The 24,609-nt window shown below is 42.3% G+C and overlaps 1 protein-coding gene across 3 annotated transcripts in view; it reads left to right on the top strand.

The window, feature by feature from the left end:
- The window catches only part of KLHL18 (kelch like family member 18), a 70,827-nt gene that overhangs the window by 30,817 nt on the left and 15,401 nt on the right, over nucleotides 1–24,609 (top strand). For 2 of the 3 annotated variants that reach the window (XM_032297969.1, XM_032297968.1), the window contains exons 2-4: nucleotides 13,634–13,764; nucleotides 16,778–16,918; nucleotides 24,046–24,244. In XM_032297969.1, the coding sequence (XP_032153860.1) occupies nucleotides 13,634–13,764; nucleotides 16,778–16,918; nucleotides 24,046–24,244 (471 nt within the window). The remainder of the gene's footprint in view (nucleotides 1–13,633; nucleotides 13,765–16,777; nucleotides 16,919–24,045; nucleotides 24,245–24,609) is intronic. The other variant, XM_032297970.1, reaches the window with a different exon arrangement.

Genomic DNA, 24,609 nt, shown 5'->3' with positions numbered 1-24,609 from the left:
ACCAGGTTAATACTGACTTCATAATATGAACTTGGAGTTATCCCTTAATCTTCTATTTTCTGGAAGAGCTTGTTTAAAATTGCTATGAATTCTATTTTAAACATTTGGTAGAAATCTCTAGGGAAACCATCTGAACCTGTATATTTCTTTTTCAAGTATTTTAAAATTACAAATTTAATTTTCTTATTAGTTATGAGGCCATTAAATTATTCCCCCATCTTAGATAAGTTGTCATTTTCAAGAAATTGGTCTATTTCATCAGGTGTCAAATTTATGTGTAGAGTTGTTCATGATATTCCCCTGTTATCATTTTTATGATTGCAGAGTCTGTAGTATTATCAACTGTTTCATTCCTATATTGGTGATTTGTCGTTTCTGTCTTTGCCAATTTTATCGATATTCTCAAAGAAGCATCTTTTTGTTTCATTAGTTTACTGTTTTCCTGTTTTTAATTTCATTGTTTTCTGCTCCTTTTAATTTCCTTCCTTCTGCTTGCTTTGAGTTTATTTTTTCTCTAGTTCCTTGGAGAGGTAGTTTGGATTATTCACTTGAGACTTTTCTAATGTAAGCATTTAGTGCCATAATCTCACCATTAAATATGTTGTATTTTCATTTTCATTCATTTGATGTATTTTTCAATTTCCCTTTTTTCTTTTTTGTGAGACTTCCTCTTTGACCTATAGACTATTTTGAACATGGCCTTTGATGGATTCATGGGTTTATTTCCCTAATTTACAGATATTATTTTCTATGTATGAAATTTATGAAAATATGAAATTATGAAATAATGCAAATATCATAATGTAAGAGAGAAAAATTTTGACATGGTCAGATTCCTGCCCTTGGGGATTTTATATTATGTTGTGTGTAGCTTTTAATTCATTCATTTTCACCGATGAATAATGTTCCATTCTATGAATATCAGAAATTATTCTCCTCTCAATGGTTAGTTAGGTTGGTTTTTGTTTAGTTTAGTTTTCTGCTCTTCTGAATAGTGATGTAAACATTTTATTACATATTTTCTGGAGCCTGTGCATCTAAGGTATATAGCTAGGAGCTAAATTGCTAGGTCATTGGCTATATGCATGTTCAACTTTTCAAGATTCTGTTAGTATTGTCATTATTTTTCAAAGTGGAAATTTTATAAATTTACATACATTCCAGCAGTGTTTAAGAGCTCTTCTGTCCATCCACATCATTGGCAGCTTTGGGTATTATTGGACTTCCTAATTGGACTTCTCCTGGATGTGAAATTACATCTCATTGTGGTACAAGCATTTCCCTAATTATTACTAAGATTGATCATCTTTTCCTTTGTTTTGGACCATTCTGTTTCATTGTCTATGAAATATCTACTTTTAGATAAGCCTTAAGCTCACTTTTTTCTTTTTTCAAATCATGATTTATTGCTTTTGGAGTTCTTTATATACTCTGGATAATAATTATTTGTTGGTTTTACGTTTGCAAATATCTTTTCTCACTTGTAATTTGTCTTTTTATTTTATGATGTCTTGATGGATGGAAGTTCTTCCTTTTTTTTTTTAAGACGGAGTCTCGCTCTGTCACCCAGGCTGGAGTACAGTGGTGAGATCCTGGCTCAGTGCAACCTCTGCCTCCCGGGTTAAAGTGATTCTCCTGCCTCAGCCTCCCAGTAGCTGGGATTACAGGTGCATGCCACCACACCCAACTAATTTTTTATATTTTTGGTAGAGATGGAGTTTCACCATGTTGGCCAGGCTGGTCTCAAACTCCTGACCTCAAGTGATCGCCTTCTTCAGCCTCCCAAAGTTCTGGGATTACAGGCATGAGTCACCACACCTGGCCTGGACAGAGTTCTTAATTTTACTGTAGTCAAATATTGAAGTCTTCTCTCTTAAGATTAATGCTTTTTGAAATCTTGTTTAAGAAATCCCAATCTCAAGGTCAAAAAGACCTACCATATTTTCTTCCAAAATTTTGAAGTGTTGCTTTTAATGCTTACAATTTTTTTTTCTCTTTTTGTATTTTGTTTTAAAAATTGAGAAACATTTTTCTCTATGTGTTTCTCTATGGTCTTCCCATGTTGCCCAGGCCAGTCTCAAATTCCTGGGCTCAGGCAGTCCTCCTACCTGAGCCTCCCAAAGTGTTGCGATTATAGGCGTGAGCCACTGTACCTGGCCATTAGGCTTTTTCCTATCTGGAAATGATTTTGGAGTGTGATGTGAAGCAGGAATTTATTTTGATTTTTTTTCTGTGTGGATAACTAGTTGTCCCAACACTATTTATTAAGTAGACTCTCTTTTCCATATTATCTGCGATGCTATTTCTGTCATTTGTCAAGTTTACATATATATGGGATGTATTTCTGACTGCTCTGGTATGTCCAATTTGTCAGTTTGTTTCAGTACCACAATTTCCTAATTTCTATTGCTTTATAATAAGTCTTGACATCTGATAGAGCAGTTCTGCCTACCTTATTCTTTTAATTTTTGGAGGGAATTAATTCATCTCTACTGCTTCTCCATTTTATAGACTCATTCTTACCCACCAGCTTCATGGCCTTTATGATTCAAATATATGCCTCAATAAAATTATGGATTACTACTTACCACACACTTTCAGCAACCTTTGTGACTGTATTAAAGCTTAGTCTTAACCCCACTGATCGCAAGGGCATTCTGTCTATGCAGGCTGGGCACTTAACTGTTCTAATTGTTTTATTTATATTCATTGTGAGCTCCTGAAGGTAAGAACAATAATGCCAAAATGTTTTCCATCCAAGAGAAATCTATTCTGGGTATATCTTTTGCTTTCTTTGGGAACACCTGTCTCAGATTACCCCCAACTCAGATTTTGCCCTTGAATTTACTGCTTGAATGCTGAGCCCCACCTGCCTGTGGTAGGGAACATAATTTGTGTTGAGGAGCCCTGTCTGAGGTAGCAGAGCTGATGAGGACCGTCTGATTCCATCCAGTGTCTATGCCACATTGCCTGTCCGGTGGATCTGTACTCTCTTCTGCCTCCAGACGTCTCCCTGCTTCTCTTCTCATTTCCTTTCTTCCTTTTTGTACCTCCCTTCTGTGTCTTCTTTGCTGATACATCTCTACAAGATGATCTTTAGATGTTGAAGTTCTTCAAGGCTGTCTTATAGCCTCTTCTCTTCACACTTTGAGTTCTTTCCCTAAGTGATCTTTTTTCTATCTTTACTGGTTATTTCCAGAAGTGTCATTTGAGCCCAGACTTAGCTCTGTATGCCAGACTCAGCCATCCACTTTCTCTGTAGTCTCTGTTTGGATGCCTACCAGGCACTCAGTGTCAGCTTGTCCAAAACTTTATGTGGTCATTTACTCCTGACTTTGGCCTTCTCTGTTGCTCCTGATCTAAGTATATGGCACCTCCGCATGCCAGATCACACCAGTAACCTGAAAGTTATCTTGACACCTCTTTTCCCTCACTCCCACATCTAGTCAGTTACCAGCTCACAGCAGTTCTAAGGTCAGCTTGGAATTTCTTCCCTAGTCCAGTTCCCTGGTTTCTTGATACTTTTAAAGTAAGATGTAGAATTCTTGAGTGTCCCATCTATTTAGTCAGCCTCATATCATATCACTTTCCTTTTCATGTCTGTACTTGAATTATGGAGGTCACTGATCTCAAACATTTACCAAAGGAATAGTAACCACTATACTTGATTTTAAAAACCAAGTATTGTGGAGTTACAACATATGAACATTTAAGTTACCTGTTGACTGTTAGACCCTAATCTCCCTCCCCCGGTGTAACTCCATCACTTCTTTTTTTTTTTTTTACTTCTTTTTCCTTCGTTTTTTTTTGTTTGTTTTTTGTGGGGTTTTTTGTTTTTGTTTTTTATGGTTTTTTTGTTTGTCTTTTTCTTTGTTTTTTTTTTCTTTTTCCCATCACTTCTTTTATTTACCAAACAAAGCTGTTGACAGGTGTGAAAGTTTCAGAACCTTAATAATAAAAAATAATATAGAGGCAGGTAGGAGTACTGCATCTTCAGTCTTCAGAGTGTATTATGTAGAGCCCTGCTCAGAAAGAATTCTGTATCCACTCTTTGTGGATACGGAATTTTAGTGGAAGTGGTTTAGTCTTTCTAGTTTGAATTGATCTTAGAAGCAAATTTGGGGGTGTTGTATTTATCTAGGAAGTTCCGTGATTGCCCCAGATTTGCTTTGTAGATGCTATACATTGCAAATAATTTCACAGTGGTAGTATGGGCATGGACACTAGATGTTTGTTGAATACACAGGAGATCTAATGTCCTGATCTAGCCTCAGCAGCTTCCATGTGTATTCATAGGTATAGCTTTTTTTAGTGTAGAGTGTTTTGTGTATACCATAGATTCATTTCTTTCTTTCTATCCTATCTTGGACTTTGAACCTGACTCTAATACTTTAAATTTACTGTCTGATTCCATTTCATTGATAATACTTTATAAGAAGTATATTTTTAGAGGTGGGTATATAGCCAAATGTGACTAAAGGTAGAGATGTAAGCCAAATAGCCTTAAGTTTTCTAACCAACCAGTTATATGTTTCTTACTGATGAATTTTTTTGAAAAAATTGTGTGGCACCAGTTCACATGTCTTTGCCACCTGAGGAGTAGAGAAGAGGGGAGATTTGAGGTAATTGCAGATCAGTGGAGAAAGTGGCCTTTGCATGGGCCTGTGTAACTCTAGATATTCACTATAGGGAACCCACTTATCCTCTTACATAAGTTATAGTTTATATTACATTTATTGGTAAGAAAATAATATTTTTATCTCCCATTTGCTTTGTCCTCCCCCCACCCCCCAAGAGACTAGGTCTCATTATGTTGCCCAGGCTGGCCTCAAACTCCTAGTAACTGGAATTCAAGGCATGTGCCACCATGTCCAGTTTAGTCCTTTTTTTAAATGGATTTTTTATTTAGAGATAATTGTAGAATCACATGCAGTAGTAAGATAATTCAGTGAGATCACATGTACCTTTTAATTTTTTTTTTTTTTAAACAGAGACAGGGTCTCACTTTGCTGCCCAGGCTAGAGTGCAATGGTATGATTATAACTTCGTGTAATATCGAACCCCCAGGCTCAAGCAATCCTCCTGCGTCAGCTGCCTGAGTAGCTGGGACTACAGGTGCACACCACTACACCCAGCTAATTTATTTTATTTTATTTTTTGTAAAAACATGGTCTTGCCATATTGCCCAGACTGATCTGAAACTCCTGGACCCAGGCAGTCCTCCCACTTCAGCCTCCCAAAGTGCTGGGATTACAGACATGAACCACCATGCCCGCAACATGTTTCTTTTGCCCATTTTCTCCCAGTGGTAAAATCTTTCAAAACTAGTAAGCCAGAGGAACTGAAAGTACAATATTGCAACTAGAATATTAACATTGTTATAATTCATGAATCTTATTCAGATTTCTTCAGTTTTACTTTTATTCATTCTGTGTGTATGTTTATTTATTTATTTACTTATTTATTTATTTATTGAGACGGAATCTTACTCTGCCACCCAGTCTGGAGTGGAGAGCCACAACTCTGCTCACTGCAACCTCCACCTCCCAGGTTCAAGAAATTTTCCTGCCTCAGCCTCCTGAGTAAGCTGGAATTACAGGCACCTGCCACCACAGCCAGCTAATTTTTATATATTTAGTAGAGATGGGGTTTCACCATGTTGGCAAAACTGGTCTTGAACTCCTGACCTCAGATGATCCACCTGCCTCAGCCTCCCAGAGTGCTGGGATTACAGTATGACCCACTGTGCCCGGCCGTGTATATTTAATTCTATGTAGTTGTATCACTTGTATAGGCTTTTTATTTTTATATTTATTTTTATTTATTTATTTTTTTGAGACGAGGTCACACTCTGTCGCCCAGGCTGGAGTGCAGTGGCAGGATCTTGGCTTACTGCAACCTCCACCTCCCAGGTTCAGGCAATTCTCATGCCTCAGCCTCCTGAGTAGCTGGGATTACAGGCGTGTGTCACCATGCCCGGCTAATTTTTGTATTTTTAGTAGAAACGAGGTTTTATCATGTTGGTCAGGCTGGTCTTGAGCTCCTGACCTCATGATCCACCCTCATCGGCCTCCCAAAGTGCTGGGATTACAGGCATGAGCCACCGCACCTGGCCAGCTTTTTATTTTCATTTTTTTCCTTAATTGACTGAGAATTCAACCTGAGAGAAGGTATGCTATTTATTAGGTCCATCTCCAATTCCACCAGTAACAACCCAAGCATAATTCCTTCTCTTTCACATAATAGCTACTTGACTTTGGGTGAGCTACTTAACTTCAAATCTTGGTTTTCTTATCTATAGAATGTGATTCAAAGTAGCTGCCTACTGCAGAGGGTTGCTGTGAGGACTGAAATGAGAAAATGTGCAGAATGGGAACTTGGCATAGTCCATGGCATATAAAAGGAGCTCAATAAATGATCTTCTCATTTTTTAAGAAAGTGACATTTTATTTTATTTTTTAATTTTTGAGACATCGTCTTGCTCTTTTGCCAAGACTGGATGGAGTACAGTGACAATCATAGCTCACTGCAACCTTGAACTCCTGGACTCAAAGCATCTTCCCAAGCATGCACCACCATGCCTGGCTAGTTTTTTGTAGAGATGGGGTCTTGCAGTGTTTCCAAGGCTGGTCTTGAAAACTCCCTGCCTCAAGAAACCTTCCCACCTTAGCAGCCCAAAGAGCTGGGATTACAGACATAAGCCATTGTGCCCAGCAAAAAATGTGACATGTAAAAACTGAGATTACAAATGAGAGTATTTGAGTTTTTAAAATCTTTTCACAAAAGTGTGGTATCATAGGATTATAGAATTGGAAGGTCTCTGAGTAGTCACTTAATAGTTTTAAAACCAGTCCAGGACTCCCCTAAGTGTTCTTAGCTATTCTTCTTCTTCTTTTTTAATTTTAAAAATTATTTTTAGCTGCTCAAGTATTTCTAACTTAGCTATTATTCTTTATGATAAGCTAAAATCTGCCTTCCTGTAATTTTCTAGATCTGCCCTAATCCATGTGATAGCCCTTCTAGGATTTGAGGACAACCGTCATGTTCCTCCTAAATTATCTTTTCCAGGCTATCATTTAGCTATTCCTTATAAGATGTACCTTTCAGACTCTTGCCCATCTTGGTCTTCCTCATCTAGACAAGGTCCAATTTGTTGTTCTTCTTAGCTGAATATAGAACTCAAATGTAATCTGGCTAGCATATCCCAAGATAGGCCTATCTTCTCTATAACTGATTTGTTCTTTTTTTGAAACCAGGCCACTCTGTTGGTGCACATACAGCTTGTCCTTTTGTCTTCTATTTATTTTCTAGATGGAAAATAAATGCACAGCAGTTAAACACAGCCAGTTGAACACACACTTAACTTTCATCCTCTTCGGTAACCCCATTAAAATAATGGTAAGACATATCAGCAAATGAGAAATCAATGGAATATTAAAGCCAGAGAGCATGTGTGGAAGACTTAGTGGGCCAGAGGAACTGAAAGTGCCTCCCAGGGGGAGAAACTGAGAAGGAAGAGGATTTGTAGTGTAGAACCCTGGAGTGTCTCCAGAATTGGAGACACCAAATACTGAAAACAGGAAGAGTACTTGAAAGTCTGTACAAAAGGCAGTTAGATGCCTGCATCCCCTCCCCCACTTTCTCAGGAGATAGGAAGTTTAGTCTTAGATACTGAACTAGAGGCTCCGAATCAGGCATATCAAGCGTAGGAAAAGGGGTGCAATATGGAGCAAAACTGAAAATAAGGGCTTTAAGATAGAGTTCTCAGTAGTGCATGGTAGAACCACCCCTCTCTCATACCCACTTTCCAGAATATCTGTAGGCAGATCTTTCTTTAAAGCAAGAGATTGGAAGATCCTGCTCTGATAAAATTAACCCCAAAGAAAAAGCCCGAAAGGTACTGACTACTTATAGGGGTCCTCAACTAAATGGCAGATTCTTGCCTGATCACCCCAATGTGAAGCCCACAAATCCACAAGCCTAACCCCTACCCACAGAGCTTTCAAACGGCTTTGAAACAATTTTAAAAGTATGAACAGAGGCTGAGCGCAGTGGATCCTGCCTGTAATCCCAGCTCTTTGGGAGGCCCAGGCGGGTGAATCATGAGGTCAGGAGTTCGAGACCAGCCTGGCCAATGTAGTGAAACCCCGTCTGTACTAAAAATACAAAAATTAGCCGGGTGTGGTAGCACACGCCTGTAGTCCTAGCTACTTGGGAGGCTGAGGGAGAAGAATCGCTTGAACCTGGGAGGCAGAGATTGCAGTGAGCTGAGATGCACCACCGCCCTCTAGCCTGGGTGACAGAGTGAGACTCCATATGAAAAAAAAAAAGTATGAACAGATAGCTAAGTGTCACTAGACATTTAAAGAAAACCTCTAACATAGAAGACAGAGATCAAAACAAATGGAAGAGAAAATATCTCAGGATTAGCTATATAATATCTCAGGAGAGATTCAAGAAAATATTGCATTCATGAAAGATGAACAGGGTTCTTTTTAAAAAGAAAGCTTTTGAAAATAAGACCTTTAGGAAATTAAAAATATGATAGTCAATGTGAAAACCTACAACACAGTAAGATTGTAAGATAGGGTTGAAGAAGTTTCCTCACTGATAGACCAAATGAAAGAGATGGAAAATAGGGGAGAATAATAAGAAAATTAGAGGATTATTCCAAGAAATCTAACACCTGACTAATAGAAATTTCTGAGGAGAAAAAATTACAATAGGAGGGAGAAAATTATCAAAGAAATGGTGTGAAGAGATTTTTCCAGAACTGAAATAATATGTGTAGATTGATACAGCACAATAAAAAAAACCAATACCAAGATACAACACTGTGAAATTTTAGAACTGCAAGAATAAAGAGAAAAGCCTAAAAGCTTCTAAGAGAGCACAGTTGCATACTTAGAGTTAGGATTCAAAATAGCATTTGATTTCTCAAAAACAACAAAATAGGCTAGGTGTGGTGACTCATACCTGTAATCCCAACACTTTGGGAGGCTGAGGTGGGAGGATCACTTGAGGCCAGGAGTTCAAGAACAGCCTGAGCAACAAAGCAGGACTACATTTAAAAATACATACATATATGTATTTTTAATGTAGTATGTAAAAATACATATATGTATGTATTTTTAAATGTAGCCAGGTGCATACTAGCATGCCTGTAGTCTCAACTACTCAGAAGTCTGAGGCAGGAGGATTGCTTAAGCTCAGGAGTTCAAGTCCAGCCCGGGGAACAGAGTAAGACCCCATCTCTAAAAATGAAGAACTAGAAGACAATGAAGCAATACTTTCAAAATTTTGACAGGAAAAAAAACTGTAAACTTTGAATTTTTTAACCAACTAAATTATTATCCAAGCTTGAGGGTAGTAAAGACATTTTCAGACATTGAACATAGTCCCCTTCTTATGAAGCTCTTCTAGAAGAGAACTTTTTTTTTTTCCTGAGGTGGAGTTTTGCTCCATCACCCAGGTTGGAGTGCAGTGGCGTGGTCTCAGCTCATTGCAGCCTCTGCCTCCTGGGTTCAAGTGATTCTTCCCAATCAGCCCCCTGAGTAACTGGGATTACAGGCACCCACCACCACGCCCAGGGTTTCACCATGTTGGTCAGGCTGGTCTGGAACTCCTGACCTTAGGTGATCCACCCACCTTGGCCTCCCAAAGTGCTGGAATTACAGGCATGACCCACCCGGCCTAGAAGACATATTCTACCAGAACAAGTGAATAAATAAGAAAGAGGACTAAGTGGGAGGAAATGGGGTTGTCATTATAGATGAGGGAAAAAATTCTCAGGAAGAGTTCCAGTAGTGTCTCAAGAAACAGACAACTTAAACAATTGATAGAGTTACTGACTGAATATATTAACAGGAGTTTACACTCCAGGAAAAAGAAACATTATACAAAAAGGAAATATACTCATAGTATACGACATGGCTTAGTTATAAATAATATTTACATTGACCTAATGCAACTCTTAATTTAACCAAAATTTGACCTAATTATATTGGAAAGATAGGGAATGTATGGGGTAGTACAAGAAGGGTATCAGGACAAGTTCCTAATCTTCCATAATAGGAATTAGATTACTAATATAATAGTTACCTTTTGCCACATAACAAACTACTCCAAAATTTAGTGACTTTTTTGTTTTTGCAACTCCAGCCCAGGCTGGAGTGCAGTGAAACAATCTTGGCTCACTGCAGCCTCTGCCTCCGAGGTTCAAGCGACTCTCCTACCTCAGGGACCCAAGTAGCTGGAATTACAGGCATGTGCCACCATGCCCAGCTAATTTTTGTATTGTAGAGACATGATTTCACCATGTTGCCCAGCTGCTCTCAAACTCCTGATCTACCCTCAAGTGATACACCTGCCTCAGCCTCCCAAAGTGCTGGGATTACAGGCGTGAGCCACCCTGTGTCTGACCCAAAATTCAGTGACTTAAAGCAGGTATTTATTATCTCACAGTTTCTGAGGGCCAGGAGTTCAGAGTCAGCTTAGACATTTCTCACAAAGTTGCAGTAATCTGAAGGCTTGACTGGAGCTGGCTGGAGGATGCTCTTCCAAGCTCACTCAGGCAGCCAAAGAAGGCTTCAGTCCTCTTCATATGGGCCTCTCCTAAGGATATGTTATTTAGCTTCTCTTAGAGCAAGTGATCCAGGAGAAGAGGGTAAGAGGAATTTCAGTGCTTTTTATGACATAGCTTTGAATGTGACATACCATCATTACTTCTGCTATATTCTGTTGGTCACATAGACCAACCCTGACGTATTGTGGGAGGGGACTGCACAAGGGTGTGAATACCAAGAGTCAGCGTTTACTGGTGGCTATTTTGAGGCTGGCTACCACAGGAAATAACTAAAAGTGAAAAGTCAACAAGTAATAAGTAGGCATATTATTTAGAAAGATGCTGAAAAGTCCTAGAAGCAAGAGGTTGCCCCTGGGAGTAGGAATCAAGGGCAGGGAATCAAGAAATCAATGCTAGTTGTTGTTGTTGTTGTTGAATAAACCTTGTAGAACAACTTTAAGAAATATGAGTAGGGGCCAGGCGCAGTGGCTCACTCCTATAATCCCAGCACTTTGGGAGGCCAAGGCAGGTGGATCACTTCAGGTCACGAGTTCAAGATCAGCATGGCCAACATGGTGAAACCCCATCTCTACTAAAAATACAAAACTTTAGCCAGGTGTGTTAGTGGGCACCTGTAATCCCAGCTACCTGGGAGGCTAAGGCAGGAGAATCGCTTGAACCCAGGAGTCAGAGGTTGCAGTGAGCCAAGATCATGCCACTACACTCTAGCCTGGGCAACAGAGGGAGGCTCTGTCTCAAAAAAAGAAAAAGAAATATGAATTGGGTGTAGTGGCTCACACCTGTAATCCCAGAGCTTGGAGATGATGAGGTGGGAGGATCATCTGAGGCCAGGAATTTGAGACCATCCTGGCAACATAGCAGACTCTACAAAAAAAAAAAAAAAAAAAAAAAGTTGAGACCAGGCACAGTGGCTTATGCCTGTAATCTCAGCACTTTGGGAGGCCAAGGCGGGTGGATCATGAGGTCAGGAGTTTGAGACCAGCCTGACCAACATGGTAAAATGTTGTCTTTACTAAAACTACAAAAATTAACCGGGCATGGTGGCGTGTACCTGAATCTCAGCTACTCAGGAGGCTGAGGCAGGAGAATCGCTTGAACCCAGGAGGTGGAGGTTATTGTGAGCCGAGATTGCACCATTGCACTCCAGCCTGGGCAACAGAGGGAAACTCCATCTCAAAAAAAAAAAAGAAAAGAAAAGAAAAATTAGCCAGATGTGGTGCCACATGCTTGTAGTCCCAGCTACTTGGGAGGCTGAGGAGGAAGGATCACTTGAGCCCAGGAGGTTGAGGCTGCAGTGTGCCATTATTGTACCACTGCGTTCCAGCCTAGGTGACAGAGCAAGACTCTGTCTCCCCAACCCCCCAAAAAAGGAATGGGAGGTGAGTGGGCAGAGAGGCTCACTCCTGACTCCTGTAATCCTAGCACTTTGGGGGAGGCTTAGGAGAGAAGATAGCTTGAGTCTAGGAGTTCAAAATCAGCTTGGGCAGGGCTCAGTGGCTGATGCCTGTAATCCCAGCACTTTGGAAGGCCAAGGTGGGAGGATCACTTGAGGTCAAGAGTTCAAGAACAGCCTGGGCAACATGCCAAAACCCCATCTCTACAAAAAAATACAAAAAAAATTAGCTGAACTCGGTGGCATGCACCTGGAGTCCCACCTATTTGGAGAGCTGAGGTGGGAGGATCACCTTGACCCAAGGAGTCTGAAGATCATTGTAGTGAGCCATGATCATGCTACTGCTCTCCAGCCTGGGCGGCAGGATGAGACCCTGTCTCCCCCAAATCTCCCACAAAAAACCAGGCTGGGCAATATAGCAAGACGCTGTCTCTACAAATAATAATTTTTTAAAAAATTAGCTGGGTGTGGTGGTGTACACCTGCAGTCCTAGCTATTTGGGAGGCTGAGGTAGGAGGATTGCTTGAGCCAGGGCGGTCAAGGATGCAGTGAGCCATGATTGTGCCACTGTACCCCAGCCAGGGTGAGGGAGTGAGATCCAATCTCAAAAAAAGTAAAATTTAAAAAAAGCATACATGTATTAGTGTGACTTTTTTTAAATTATAAAAACCCCCGAAACATGCAACCATTTACTGTCCCCAACATTGTAGTAGAGCAGCACCTAGATTACATGATGAATCCTATGAAGAATTTGAATCTGATAAAGATCCCTTGGCATTTGAAAGATTGTGTGTGTGATTTGAAGGGCTATTTACAGATAATAAACCTGAAGTTCAGTGAAAGAGGGCATAATGACAGGGACATGAGCTAGAATCCTTGGATAAACATTACACAAAGAGATAAGCATCACATAGTGAGATTCTCTGGCTTTTCACTAATGTAGAACCTGATATAAAGGAAAAAAGGACTGTTTTGTTCTTCCTGGAGAACAGAAAGTTCTTAAGTGGAAATGTTTATATAGCTTGGAGCTATAAATGGCTTATTGAAGGGAAGAGCCTTTGGCAGATAGTTGGAAACACTTTATAGAATTCCTCAGGCTAAGGGCCCGTCAGTGAGGATTTGATACTCATTGGAGGAAGAGCTGGCCTCTGTCCCTGCCGGCCATGCAGAGCAGCCAGTCCACAACACCAGTATATCTCCTCACCCCTCCTGTCACTACATATTTACTCTTGTTGAGGAACATACTCTTAGGAGCACCAGCGATCTTGACAGTTTGTCTAGTCCATCTGCCTTCCCATAAAACTGGGGTTGGGATAAAGTCTTAGAGGAATCAGGTATTCAAGTTGGTGGAGTAGCTCAAAGGGGTGCATTGGAGATTACCATATAAGTAAAAACTATTACATGAAAGATTCAGGCTTAAAATTTTTAACTATTTTAACACTTCATTAAAATGTATTGTTTACATTCTTCTACTGTAACCGAGTATATTGAATTTAAAATACTTCAGGGTCTCTATGCTTAGCCTTGGCCTCCATGCCCTGAGGTACCTTCAGCATCATTGCAATGGGCAGTGGGATATGCTGTGGAGGGGGGCAGGTTTGGTTTTTATATTTGCATTTCTCAGTATCTGTCTTTGTGTTTTACTTTGCCTACAGATTGGGGACCACAAATTCAGTGCTCACCGGATCGTCTTAGCAGCCTCGATCCCGTATTTCCATGCCATGTTTACAAATGACATGATGGAGTGCAAGCAGGATGAGATTGTAATGCAGGGAATGGACCCAAGGTACTGAATCCCACCATTAGTTTTCAAGGGCTGCTTTCCAGGTGCAGTTTCAGCCTGTGCATGGTTCCACTGAGGACCTGCAGCAGACAGTGTCTAATAGCCTAGCTCTACACAAATAGTAATTGATTAATAACCTCAGCCAGTGCCCTGAGATGGGGTTAAAATGAAGGGAGTTTTGGCCGGCTTCAGTAGCTCACACCTGTAATCCCAGCACTTTGGGAGGCCAAGGCAGGCAGATCACGAGGTCAGGATTGGCCAACATGGTGAAACCTTGTCTCTACTAAAAATACAAAAATTAGCCGGGCATGGTAGCAGGCACCTGTAATTCCAGCTACTTGAGAGGCTGAGGCAGGAGAATCACTTGAACCCAGGAGGTGGAGGCTGCAGTGAGCCGTGATCGTGCCATTGCACTCTATCCTGGGGGACAAGAACAAGACTCCATCTCAAAAAAAAAAAATGAAGGGAGTTTTAATGCTGTTTTTACCCGACTATGAGAGAAGTACATTTAATAGGATCTAGATTCCATTTTTTTTTTTTTTTTTTTAACTGGGGCTGGGTTTAAGGGTGGTGGTATATTATTCTCTGCACTTTTCTGGCTAGTTATTTTCGCTGACAAAATAGTTCTTCAAATAAGTGTCTTCATTCGCATCCTTTCTCATCAGTCTAGAACTGTGTTGTCCACTGAAGCTTTCTGCAGTGATGGGAATGTTCTCTCTATTTGTACTGCCCAAAATGGTAGCCACTAGCCACAGATGGCTATTAAACACTTGAGATATGACTAGTGGGACTGAAGAATTGAATTTTAAATTTTGTTTAATTTTCATCAGTTTAATTTTAAATAGTCACATGTGGCTAATGGCTACTATATTGGACAACACAGATCTAGAAGATGGTAGCTGTTTTGGTTATTTCATGGTTCAGAAAATTGAAGGTCAAGGAGATCAAGCCCAAGGTTATCCCATTAGCTGGTAGTCAGTTATTTCACATACTCTTAATCTGACAGTGGTGACAACTAGGGAGAAAAGAGCTAGGAGACTGTGTGTTACCCTCTGGATGACTGAAGGTGATCTGCCCCAATACAGGAAGAGGATTTATATACCCATGGCAAGGTAGAAATCTCAGGTCAGGCTGCGCGAGGTGGCTCACACCTGAAATCCCAACAATTTGGGAGGTCAAGGTGGGAAGATTGCTTGAGGCCAGGGGTTCAAAACCAGCCTGGACAACATAGACCACATCTGTATATATAAAAAAAATTTTAATTAGCAGGTGTGATGGTACACACCTGTAGTCTCAACTACTTAGAAAGCTGAGGTGGGAGGTGAGCCCAGGAGGTCAAGGCTGCAGTGAGCTGTGATCACACCACTATACTCCAGCCTGGGCAACAGAGTGAGACCTTAACTCTTAAAAAAGAAAGAAAGAAATCTTAGGCCAGTTACTTATGAGGAAAGACATAGAAGTAAGTGTCCAAGGGCCGTTGTGCACTCACTCCTCTTCTCTGAGGTATGTGTCTGAAGGAGCATGCTCATCCCATGAATAGTCTAGGTGCTTCATTTAACAGAAATTGCCTGAACATCCCTGATGAGCACAGCTCTATCATCTATCTGAGTTATAGCAGTGAGAAAACAGCACCTCTCCTCATTCTGTCAACTTTTTTTTTTTCTGAGCCGGAGTCTCACTCTGGTGCCCAGGCTGGAGTGCAGTGGTACAGTGGGCTCACTGTAACCTCCACCTCCCAGGTTTAAATGATTCTCCTCTCTCAGTCTTCCACGAATAGCCGGGATTACAGGCACCCACCTCCTTTTTTTTTTTTTTTTTTTTTGATACAGAGTCTCACTCTGTCACCCAGGCTGAAGTGCAATGGCATGATCTCTCTGTTCACTGCCACCTCCACCTCCTGGGTTCAGGTGATTCTCCTGCCTCAACCTCTGAAGCAGCTGGGACTACAGGTGTGTGCTACCATGTCAGGCTAATTTTTGTATTTTTAGTAGAGACGGGGTTTCACTATGTTGGCCAGGCTGATCTCAAACTCCTGACTTCAGGTGATCTGCCTGCCTTGGCCTCCCAAAGTGCTGGGATTACAGGAATAAGCCACAATGCCCGGCCTCTGCCAGCTTTCTAGTAGTGATTTGGCAGTCACCAAATACATGCATCGTATGGCTAAGAGTGAAAGTGATAAAAGTGAAGCAGAGTAAAGGCTAGTGAAAGATAGTGGGGTCTGTGCTATTTTGGGGTGATCAAGGAAGGCCCCTGCCATGGGGTGGCATTTGAGCTGAGACATCTTAATTGAAGTGAGGGAGTGAGCCATCTGGGGGAAGAGCCCTCCAAACGGAGCAGTCATTGCAAAGGCCCGAAGTAAGAATACGTTCAGAATGTTGGGAGTCCAGTGAGGAAGGGAGAAACTGGAGGAGATGAGGATAGACAGATGGAGAGGGACCAGGGCACATACAGCCCTACAGATGCAATTTGGATTTCATTTTCAGCATGAATTGAAAGCAGAATAAATGTTAGAAATCTCATTCTAGAAATTTACCCCAAAGGAATAATTCAAAAACGTTCTAACAGCAAGATGATAATGGCTATTATGCTTACCAATAAAGGAAATAAATGTTAGCATATTTGCATGTTGAAATATTATATAGCAGCCACTAAAAACAATAAACATGAAGACAGTGTAGCAACATGGGAAAGGGGTGGATAAGTATTTTATGATTATATGGATATAATTCATGCATGTAGGCAATCAGGGACTGAAAATGAATATAGAAGAATGGCTGTTCTTGACTTTTTCAATAGTGCAATTGTGGGGTGATTGTGTTCTCTTTTTTAGAATTTTCTATAGGGTAATGAAGACAACTTGGTAGATGAGTTTTGGGCTGTGGTGAAGTAGTTACTCCATTAGATAGATTCTCAAAGAGCATGGGCCAAATAATGTCAGTTCAGTTAGGACCTGAGTCTTCCGTGGGCCAAGACTCATCTCTGAAGAGCATCTCACAGCTTTCCCTCTTTCCTCTAGTGCCCTGGAGGCTCTAATCAACTTTGCCTACAACGGCAACCTTGCCATTGACCAGCAAAATGTCCAGTCATTGCTGATGGGGGCGAGCTTCCTGCAGCTGCAGAGCATCAAAGACGCCTGCTGCACATTCCTCCGAGAACGGTGAGGTGATGTGGTGGGCCTGGCGAAGAACATGATTATTTCATTTTTGGAATGTTCCACCAGTTTGCTGAGTTCTTGGGGCCATATATAGGTTTATGAAGGGAGTGAGCTGGAAAGGTTACTCTGCAGAGTTTACATTTCTTGAAATCAGTATGTAGCAGTGCCCACTTCTTTGAGATGAACTTTTTCAGAACATGATTTACATAGTCCAGCTTTCTTTCCCTTGGCTTGACATGTACGTCTTCTCTTCCTCCCTCTCCAATCTGACCTGCCACTAATTGAGCTGATTTCTCACTAGACTGATTTGTGCAGTGCTCCCCAACTGTGGATTACAGGCACCTGCCACCATGCCTGGCTAAACAAAGATAGCCATCTCCACCTTTGTTTAGATACTTTATTTACCCTATTTGAATTTCTTTTTTTTTTTTTTTGAGCCAGTATCTTGCTGGATCTTGCTCTGTCACCTAGGCTGGAGTGCAGTGGTGTGATCTTGCCTCACTGCAACCTCCACCTCCCATGTTCCAGCAATCCTCCCACCTCAGCCTCCTGAGTAGCTGAAACTATAAGCACGTGCCATCACACCTGGCTAATTTTTGTTATTATTATTATTTTTTTTTGTAGAGATGGGGTTTTGCCATATTGCCCAGGCTGGTCTCAAACTTCTGGGCTCAAGCAGTCTGCTCACCATGGCCTCCCATAGTGCCGGGATTACAGGTGTGAGCCACTGCTCCCAGCCTTCTTTGAATTTCTTGACCTTCCTTTTCATGCTTCAGTTCTTTGAGAGCCTACCCAAATTTCACTTCCTAGAATTCACTATCCCCCTTAGTCCACTGGGAACTATCATTGTATGCACTTTTATGGTCGATACTATAGATTATACTCCCACCTATTTCTAGTGCTTGGCAGTGGGTCTGTCTCCCATGACCACCTGACTGAGCAGATAAGAAGGCTCTTCCTTCCCTTCAAGAGACAGAGCTTTTAGTCCTAAGATAAACACCTTTTAACCACCAGAGGCCTAGGGATGAGAGTTAGTGCTGGGCCACACACAGGCAAGAGGAACCCAAACAGCACCCCTGTGTCTATGGTGCTATCGCACACCCAGCCTTCACCTGAGCCTACTCCAATCACTAGGTAGCTGGCCTGTCAGCATTTCTCCCGACTCAGATCTGCCCTCCTGAATCTCATTCTTGCCGTGAAGCTGACCTCCCCTCCCTGATTCTTACTCCACCTATCCAGTTCACTTAGCAGCTTGGGGACTCTACCCTGCTGTTTGTCCATATCCTGCCCACACGGTGCTTGTAGTCATCACACTGAGTACTGCTGTGTGCGTAACTAGTCAAATAACCATGGTAATGATGCTGAAGGTTTAGCGGGGGCTCATCTGCTGGGCACAGGGTAAAGGGTTTCATTTGAGGTAGATGGTACTGTTTGCAGTTTTATAAAGACCTTGTAATAAGAGTAAAGCTGCAGAACCAAGCTTGTCCCTGCCCTGGGATGCCTTCTAGGGCAGGCCAGAGAGTATATATGGAGATGTGAGGGGTACACACTGTTTTTCCTGCTCACTTGTGAGCTTCTTTTCTTTTGTCCTTTTTTTTTTTCCTTTTTGTGGAGAACGGGGTCTCACTATATTGCTCAGGCAAGTCTTGAACTCCTGGGCTCACGGTATCCTCCCGCCCGGCCATTTGTGAGCTTCTTAAGTCACAGATTGGACTTAGTTCACCTCTTTATTCCCACAGAACTTGGAAAATGACTTTCTTTTTTCTTTTTTTTTTTTCCTGTAATATAGAGACCCAGGCTTGGAGGTCTTGGGCTTCACCACTGTTGAAATGGCTTTGTATGGCTAAGTAGGATTAATCCTGGAAAGGATTAAGTTGGCAATCCTTGAATCTTCACCAAGGGATAACAGCTCCACCTAGGGGCTTTTGAGGTTGTCACTGTCAGCACTGGATCCAGGATCTGTTGTAAAGTACTGTCATCTAAAAGTTGCTTACAAAAGTGGTTTTTAGGCCAGATGAGGTGGTTCATTCTGTAATCTCAGCATTTTGGGAGGCCAAGGCAGGAAGATTACTTGAGGGTAGGAGTTCAAGACTAGCCTGTATGACAGAGCAAGACCCTGTCTCTACCAAAAAAAAAAAATTTTTTTTTAATTAGCCGAGTGCAGTGGCTCACGCTTATAGTCCCAGCTACTGGGGAGGCGAAGAGGGGAGATTCACTTGAGTCAGTACTTCAAGGCTGCAGTGAGTTATAATCACCTTACACCAGGTTGGGTGACGTGAGCAAGACCTTGTCTCTAAAAACTAAAAAGAAAAAAGAAAAGTCATTTTTAGACCAGTGCAATTTTTTCATGCACCAATAACATTTTAGGAATAAGTACTTACACATAAACCTGATGTTTTGAGTCTATCCTTGACATTTTTTCATTTAGCCCTTCAGGACCCCTTCTGAGACCTAACCCTGTACCTCATTCCTATTTCCTGCCACAGACTTCAGAGCCGTGGCCTGCTTTCTGTTTTCTCTCCGGTAGTTTCTATTATTGCCTCTGTTCCTTGGAGTGATTCTCCCTGAGCCTGGCTACAGAACGTGGTGGTATCTGCCAGTTCCCCACTTTCTATGTGCCCTTGAGGGTGCATCATTTTCAAGATTTGATTGCCAGTGACTTGAGGAAAACCATTCTGAGCAGCAGTGGAAAAGATATGTGACAGCACAGAGAAGCTGCAATGCCATCAGAGTTCTTAAAGCCACAGTTCCTGAGGCTGCTCAGCCTATTACATCTTTAGCTTGCTGCTTTTTTTTCCTGAGGCTGGGGTTGACTTTTTCTTGGGGCCCCATTTCTAGCCTTCACATGTATGGGCCTCACTGCTTTTAGGCAAGCACTGGAGCTGTGTATTTTCTTTCTTTTTTCTTTTTTTTTGAGACAGAGTCTCACTCTGTTGCCAGGCTCGAGTATAGTTGCGCAATCTCAGCTCACTGCAACCTCCATCTCTCAGCTTCCAGCAATTCTCCTGCCTCAGCCTCCTGAGTAGCTGGGAATACAGGCACACGCCACCATGCACAGCTAATTTTTTGTATTTTAGTAGAGATGGGGTTTTACCATGTTTGCCAGGATGGTCTTGATCTCCTGACCTCGTGGTCCACCCTCCTCGGCCTCCCAAAGTGCTGGGATTATAGGTGTGAGCCACTGTGCCCGGCCTCTTTTTTTTTTTTGAAATGGAGTCTCTCTCTGTCGCCCAGGCTGGAGCGCAGTGGCGCGATGTCAGATCACTGCAACCTCCACCTCCCGGCTCAAGCATTCTCCTGCCTCAGCTTTCGGAGTAGCTGGGATCACAGGTGCTGGCCACCACGCCCGGCTAATTTTTGTATTTCTAGTAGAGATGGGATTTCACCATGTTGGTCAGGCTGGTCTCAAACTCCTGACCTCTAGTAATCCAACTGCCTCAGCCTCCCAAAGTGCTGGGATTACAGACATGAACCATGGTGTCCAGCCTCAGAGCTGTGTATTTTCTGAAATTCTCTCAGAGGTGGATCAGGACATCAAATGCGTCAATGAACCATATCAGTAACCTGTTTAATTCAAGTCACTGCTTCCTGCCTCTGATAAAGCATTATGTCTTATGCTGCCTTCTTGCTTCTAAAGTCAGTCTGTGTTAGCAAGGAAGAAGGTGGTGATATGGCTAATGAAAGATGTGGGTCTCCATCTCCCCTGTAGGTTTATTTTCCCTCCTATCTCCCTCCTTCTCCTCCTGAATGGGCCCCTTTCCTCTGTGGCAGCTCTCCTTCCATTTCCCCTAGTAATTGCCTCACAAACAGGCTCCCCACATCCCATCCTTTTGGATGTGAAAGTCCAGTTCAGTTAAGAAGGTATGTTTTGACCGGGTGTGGTGGCTCACACTTGTAATCTTAGCACTTTGGGAGGCTGAGGCAGGCGGATCACCTAAGGTCAGGAGTTCAAGACCAGCCTAGCCAACATGGTAAAACCCTGTCTTTACTAAAACTACAAAAGTTAGCTGGGCGTCGTGGCATATGCCTGTAATCCCAGCTACTCAGGAGGCTGAGGCAGGAAAATTGCTTAAATCCAGGAGGCAGAGGTTGCAGTAAGCTGAGATCATGCCACTGCATTCTAGCCTGGGCAACACAGGGAGACTCTGTTCAAAAAAAAAAAAAAAAAAGATGTGTTTTGTGCTCAGTATTATGCCAAGCCAATCAAAGATACCCCAAAATAAGGTACGAAAATCCTAACCTGAGAAGGAAAATTTGAAAATGAATGCCAGTGGCTACGTTGATCATTCGCTCCCACATCCTTAGGCTTGATTTAGCTTCTGCTCCGTGGCATTTTGAATCCTCTTCTCGGGTTGATGTCAAGTGGTAGGAAATAGTGAAGCATGCGCTGTAGAGACCCAGGGAAGGTTTATCTTTATATCTGCCTTATATTTGTAACGTGCTTTAACAAATCTCATTCATGGGCTGGGCACGGTGGCTCACGCCTGTAATCCCAGCACTTTGGGAGGACGAGGCGGGTGGATCGCGAGGTCAAGAGATCGAGACCATCCTGGTCAACACGGTGAAACCCCGTCTCTACTAAAAATACAAAAAATTAGCTGGGCATGGTGGCGCGTGCCTGTAATCCCAGCTACTCAGGAGGCTGAGGCAGGAGAATTGCCTGAACCCAGGAGGCGGAGGTTGCAGTGAGCCGAGATCGCGCCATTGCACTCCAGCCTGGGTAACAAGAGCGAAACTCTGTCTCAAAAAAGAAAAAAAAAAACACAAAAAAACAAATCTCTTTCAATCATCATAGGTACTTTAGGAGAAAGGCATTTGACAGATAACTGAGCTGACATTCTGACCTTCAGCGCTGTATTCGTCAGTAGCCATGAGCTTTGCCTTTGTGTTGCTCTCTGCTTATGTTTCCTTGCCCTTCTAAATTCACATCAGTTTCCAAAGCAATGGACAGAGCAAGCTCAGGCCGGAATGAAATAACTATGTAGAATTTTGACTAGTCATAAAGCCAGGCTCCGAGGTACCTTGCGCCCATTCAGTCCTTGATGGGTCAGCTGCTAGGGGACAATAGTGAATATTGATAAATAAATATAACTGTGCCTAAAACCTTAAATCAACATGGGGGAAAAGACAAAGCATTCTAATGAAGAAAAGCAAGCCTGGCCAATTTTTAATCTGATCAATATCATCTCTACAGAGAATTAGTCACAAAGCCAAAATAAGAAACCCCAGAGTCTGCTGCTGTCATCAAGATTTTAGAATCACACTGGGCTCATTTGGAATATTCTTAGATGCAACAGTAGTAGGAAAAACAAGCTGGGCACAGTGGCTCACACCTTTATCCCAGCACTTTGGGAGGCCACAGCAGGAGGGTTGCTCGAGCCTAGGAGACCGAGACCAGTCCAGGCAACATAGGGAGATGCCATCTCTACCAAAAAAAACTTTTTAAATTAGCCAGATGTGGTCCCAGCTACTTGGGAGGTTGAGGTAGGACAATCACTTGAGCTCAAGAGGTCAAAGCTATCATGAGCCATGATTGTACCACTATACTCCAGCCTAGGTGATAGAATAAGACCTTGTCTCAAAAAACAAAACAACCATGATAAGAATGAAAACATCCACTAACTTAATACCAGGTACCATGAATCTTGGCTCAGTCCTAAGAGATAGGTAGCTGTTGTCATCTTTTTTCAGGTGAGAAAATTACTGACACTTGGAAGAACATAACCCACCCGTTGCACCATGAGCATCAGGGCCAGGATTTACCCTGAGTTTCTGCACCCCTGATGAGTGCACGTCTGTCATGGTACCTTGGATGTGTGCACAAGAGGCCTGATTTCAATCTCAGCACTTCCACTTGCTTGTTAAATGATTGTGAGCACCCTTTTTTATTTCCCTGAGCCTGTTTTCCATCTATGAGTGCATTACTACTTTGCAGGTTGTTCAGAAAATTCTGGAGAATGTGTATAAAAGGCCTAGCAAAATATTTGACTCACTTATGGTAAATAAATGATAGCTGCTGCTGCTGCTGTTTCTGGATGTCTGAACAATGAGGTCCATGGAGTCTCTTTCTATCTAAAACAAGAAAAAAATCTCAGCACTTTGAGAGGCTGAGGCAGGTGGATCGCTGGAGCTCAGGAGTTCGAGACCAGCCTGGGCAACATGGTGAATCCCTGTCTCTACCACAGAAAATACAAAATTTAGCCAGGCATGGTGGCACCTGTAGTCCCAACTACTTGGAGGGGCTGAGGCAGGAGGATCACTTGAGCCCAGGAGGTCAAGGCTGATGTGAGCCATGTTCATGCCACTGCACTCCAGCCTGGGGGACAAAGAGAGACGCTGTCTCAAAAAATTAAACAATTAAAAAAAAAGAAAAGTGCCAGGCACAGTGGCTCACGCCTGTAATCCCAACACTTTGGGAGGCTGAGGCGGGTGGATCACCTGAGGTTGGGAGTTCAAGACCAGCCTGACCAACATGGAGAAACCTCGTCTCTACTAAAAATACAAAATTAGCTGGGAATGGTGGCACATGCCTGTAATCCCAGCTACTTGGGAGGCTGAGGCAGGAGAATCACTTGAACCTGGGAAGTGGAGTTTGTGTTGAGCTGAGATAGCGCCATTGCACTCCAGCCTGGGAAACCAGGAAAACTCTGTCTCAAAAAAAAAAAATGAAAAAAGTATAAGGCTCCCCATATTAGAGAAGCTATCTTCACGTTTTTTAGACTCTAATTCTGTGACTTCAGTGCCTTCCTTGTCACCAAAGTTGGGATAGTGCCCTAGACACTCAACCAGGAATGTCAGCGGTGGATTGTGGCAAGCAGGTTTTCAGTGTGTGCACTGCTGTTCTTCTTGCCTTCTGACAGTTACTTCACAGAACTACCCAGAGAGCTCATTCCACCTACTCACGGAGCACCAGGCCTAAGACACAGGGACCTTTGAGGATAATCTTAATGTTAACGCCTCTAGAAGTTGAGTCCCAGAGAAGTACAGCTTGTGTCATACAGAGAGTTTCCAATAAAGCTGAGGATAAGAGTTTGTTTTCTTCCTGTGGCTCTACCCAGAACCAGCCTGAGAATGATCAAAGATAACATCATTTCATATTATAATTTTTTAAAATTTTCTTATGCCAAAAGACTTCACCCAAAAAACTGCCTGGGTGTGCGCCAGTTTGCTGAGACAATGATGTGTGCTGTGCTGTACGACGCTGCCAACAGCTTCATCCACCAGCACTTTGTGGAGGTGTCCATGTCGGAAGAGTTCCTGGCTCTGCCCCTGGAAGACGTGCTTGAGCTGGTGTCTCGGGATGAGCTGAATGTAAAATCTGAGGAGCAGGTATGTGAGCACAGTAGCAGTCTGCGCAGGTGACATGAGATGCTGCTCTTTATGATCATTGTTTTATTTTTTTAGAAAATTAAGATGACATGTATGTGACCGTTGTATATCATGGGGCTTGTTTTACTGTATCTTGCATTTTTCATGAAACCTTCTGTGCGTTTTATTTATTTTTTTGAGACAAGATCTTGTTCTGTCACCTAGGCTGGAGTGCAGTAGCAAGATCACAGCTCACTGCAGCCTCATCCTCCCACCTTAGCTTCCCAGGTAGCTGCTACTACAGGCACACACCACCACATCCAGCTAATTTTTGTATTTTTTATAGAGACAAATGTTGCCCAGGCTGGTCTTGAACTACTGTCCTG

This window comes from Sapajus apella, unplaced genomic scaffold (genome assembly GCF_009761245.1).
Source record: "Sapajus apella isolate SASKATOON/1434 unplaced genomic scaffold, GSC_monkey_1.0 scaffold38, whole genome shotgun sequence".
Lineage (NCBI taxonomy): Eukaryota > Metazoa > Chordata > Mammalia > Primates > Cebidae > Sapajus > Sapajus apella.
Note: the sequence above shows the minus strand (reverse complement) of the source record. Positions and strands in the feature narration are given on the sequence as shown.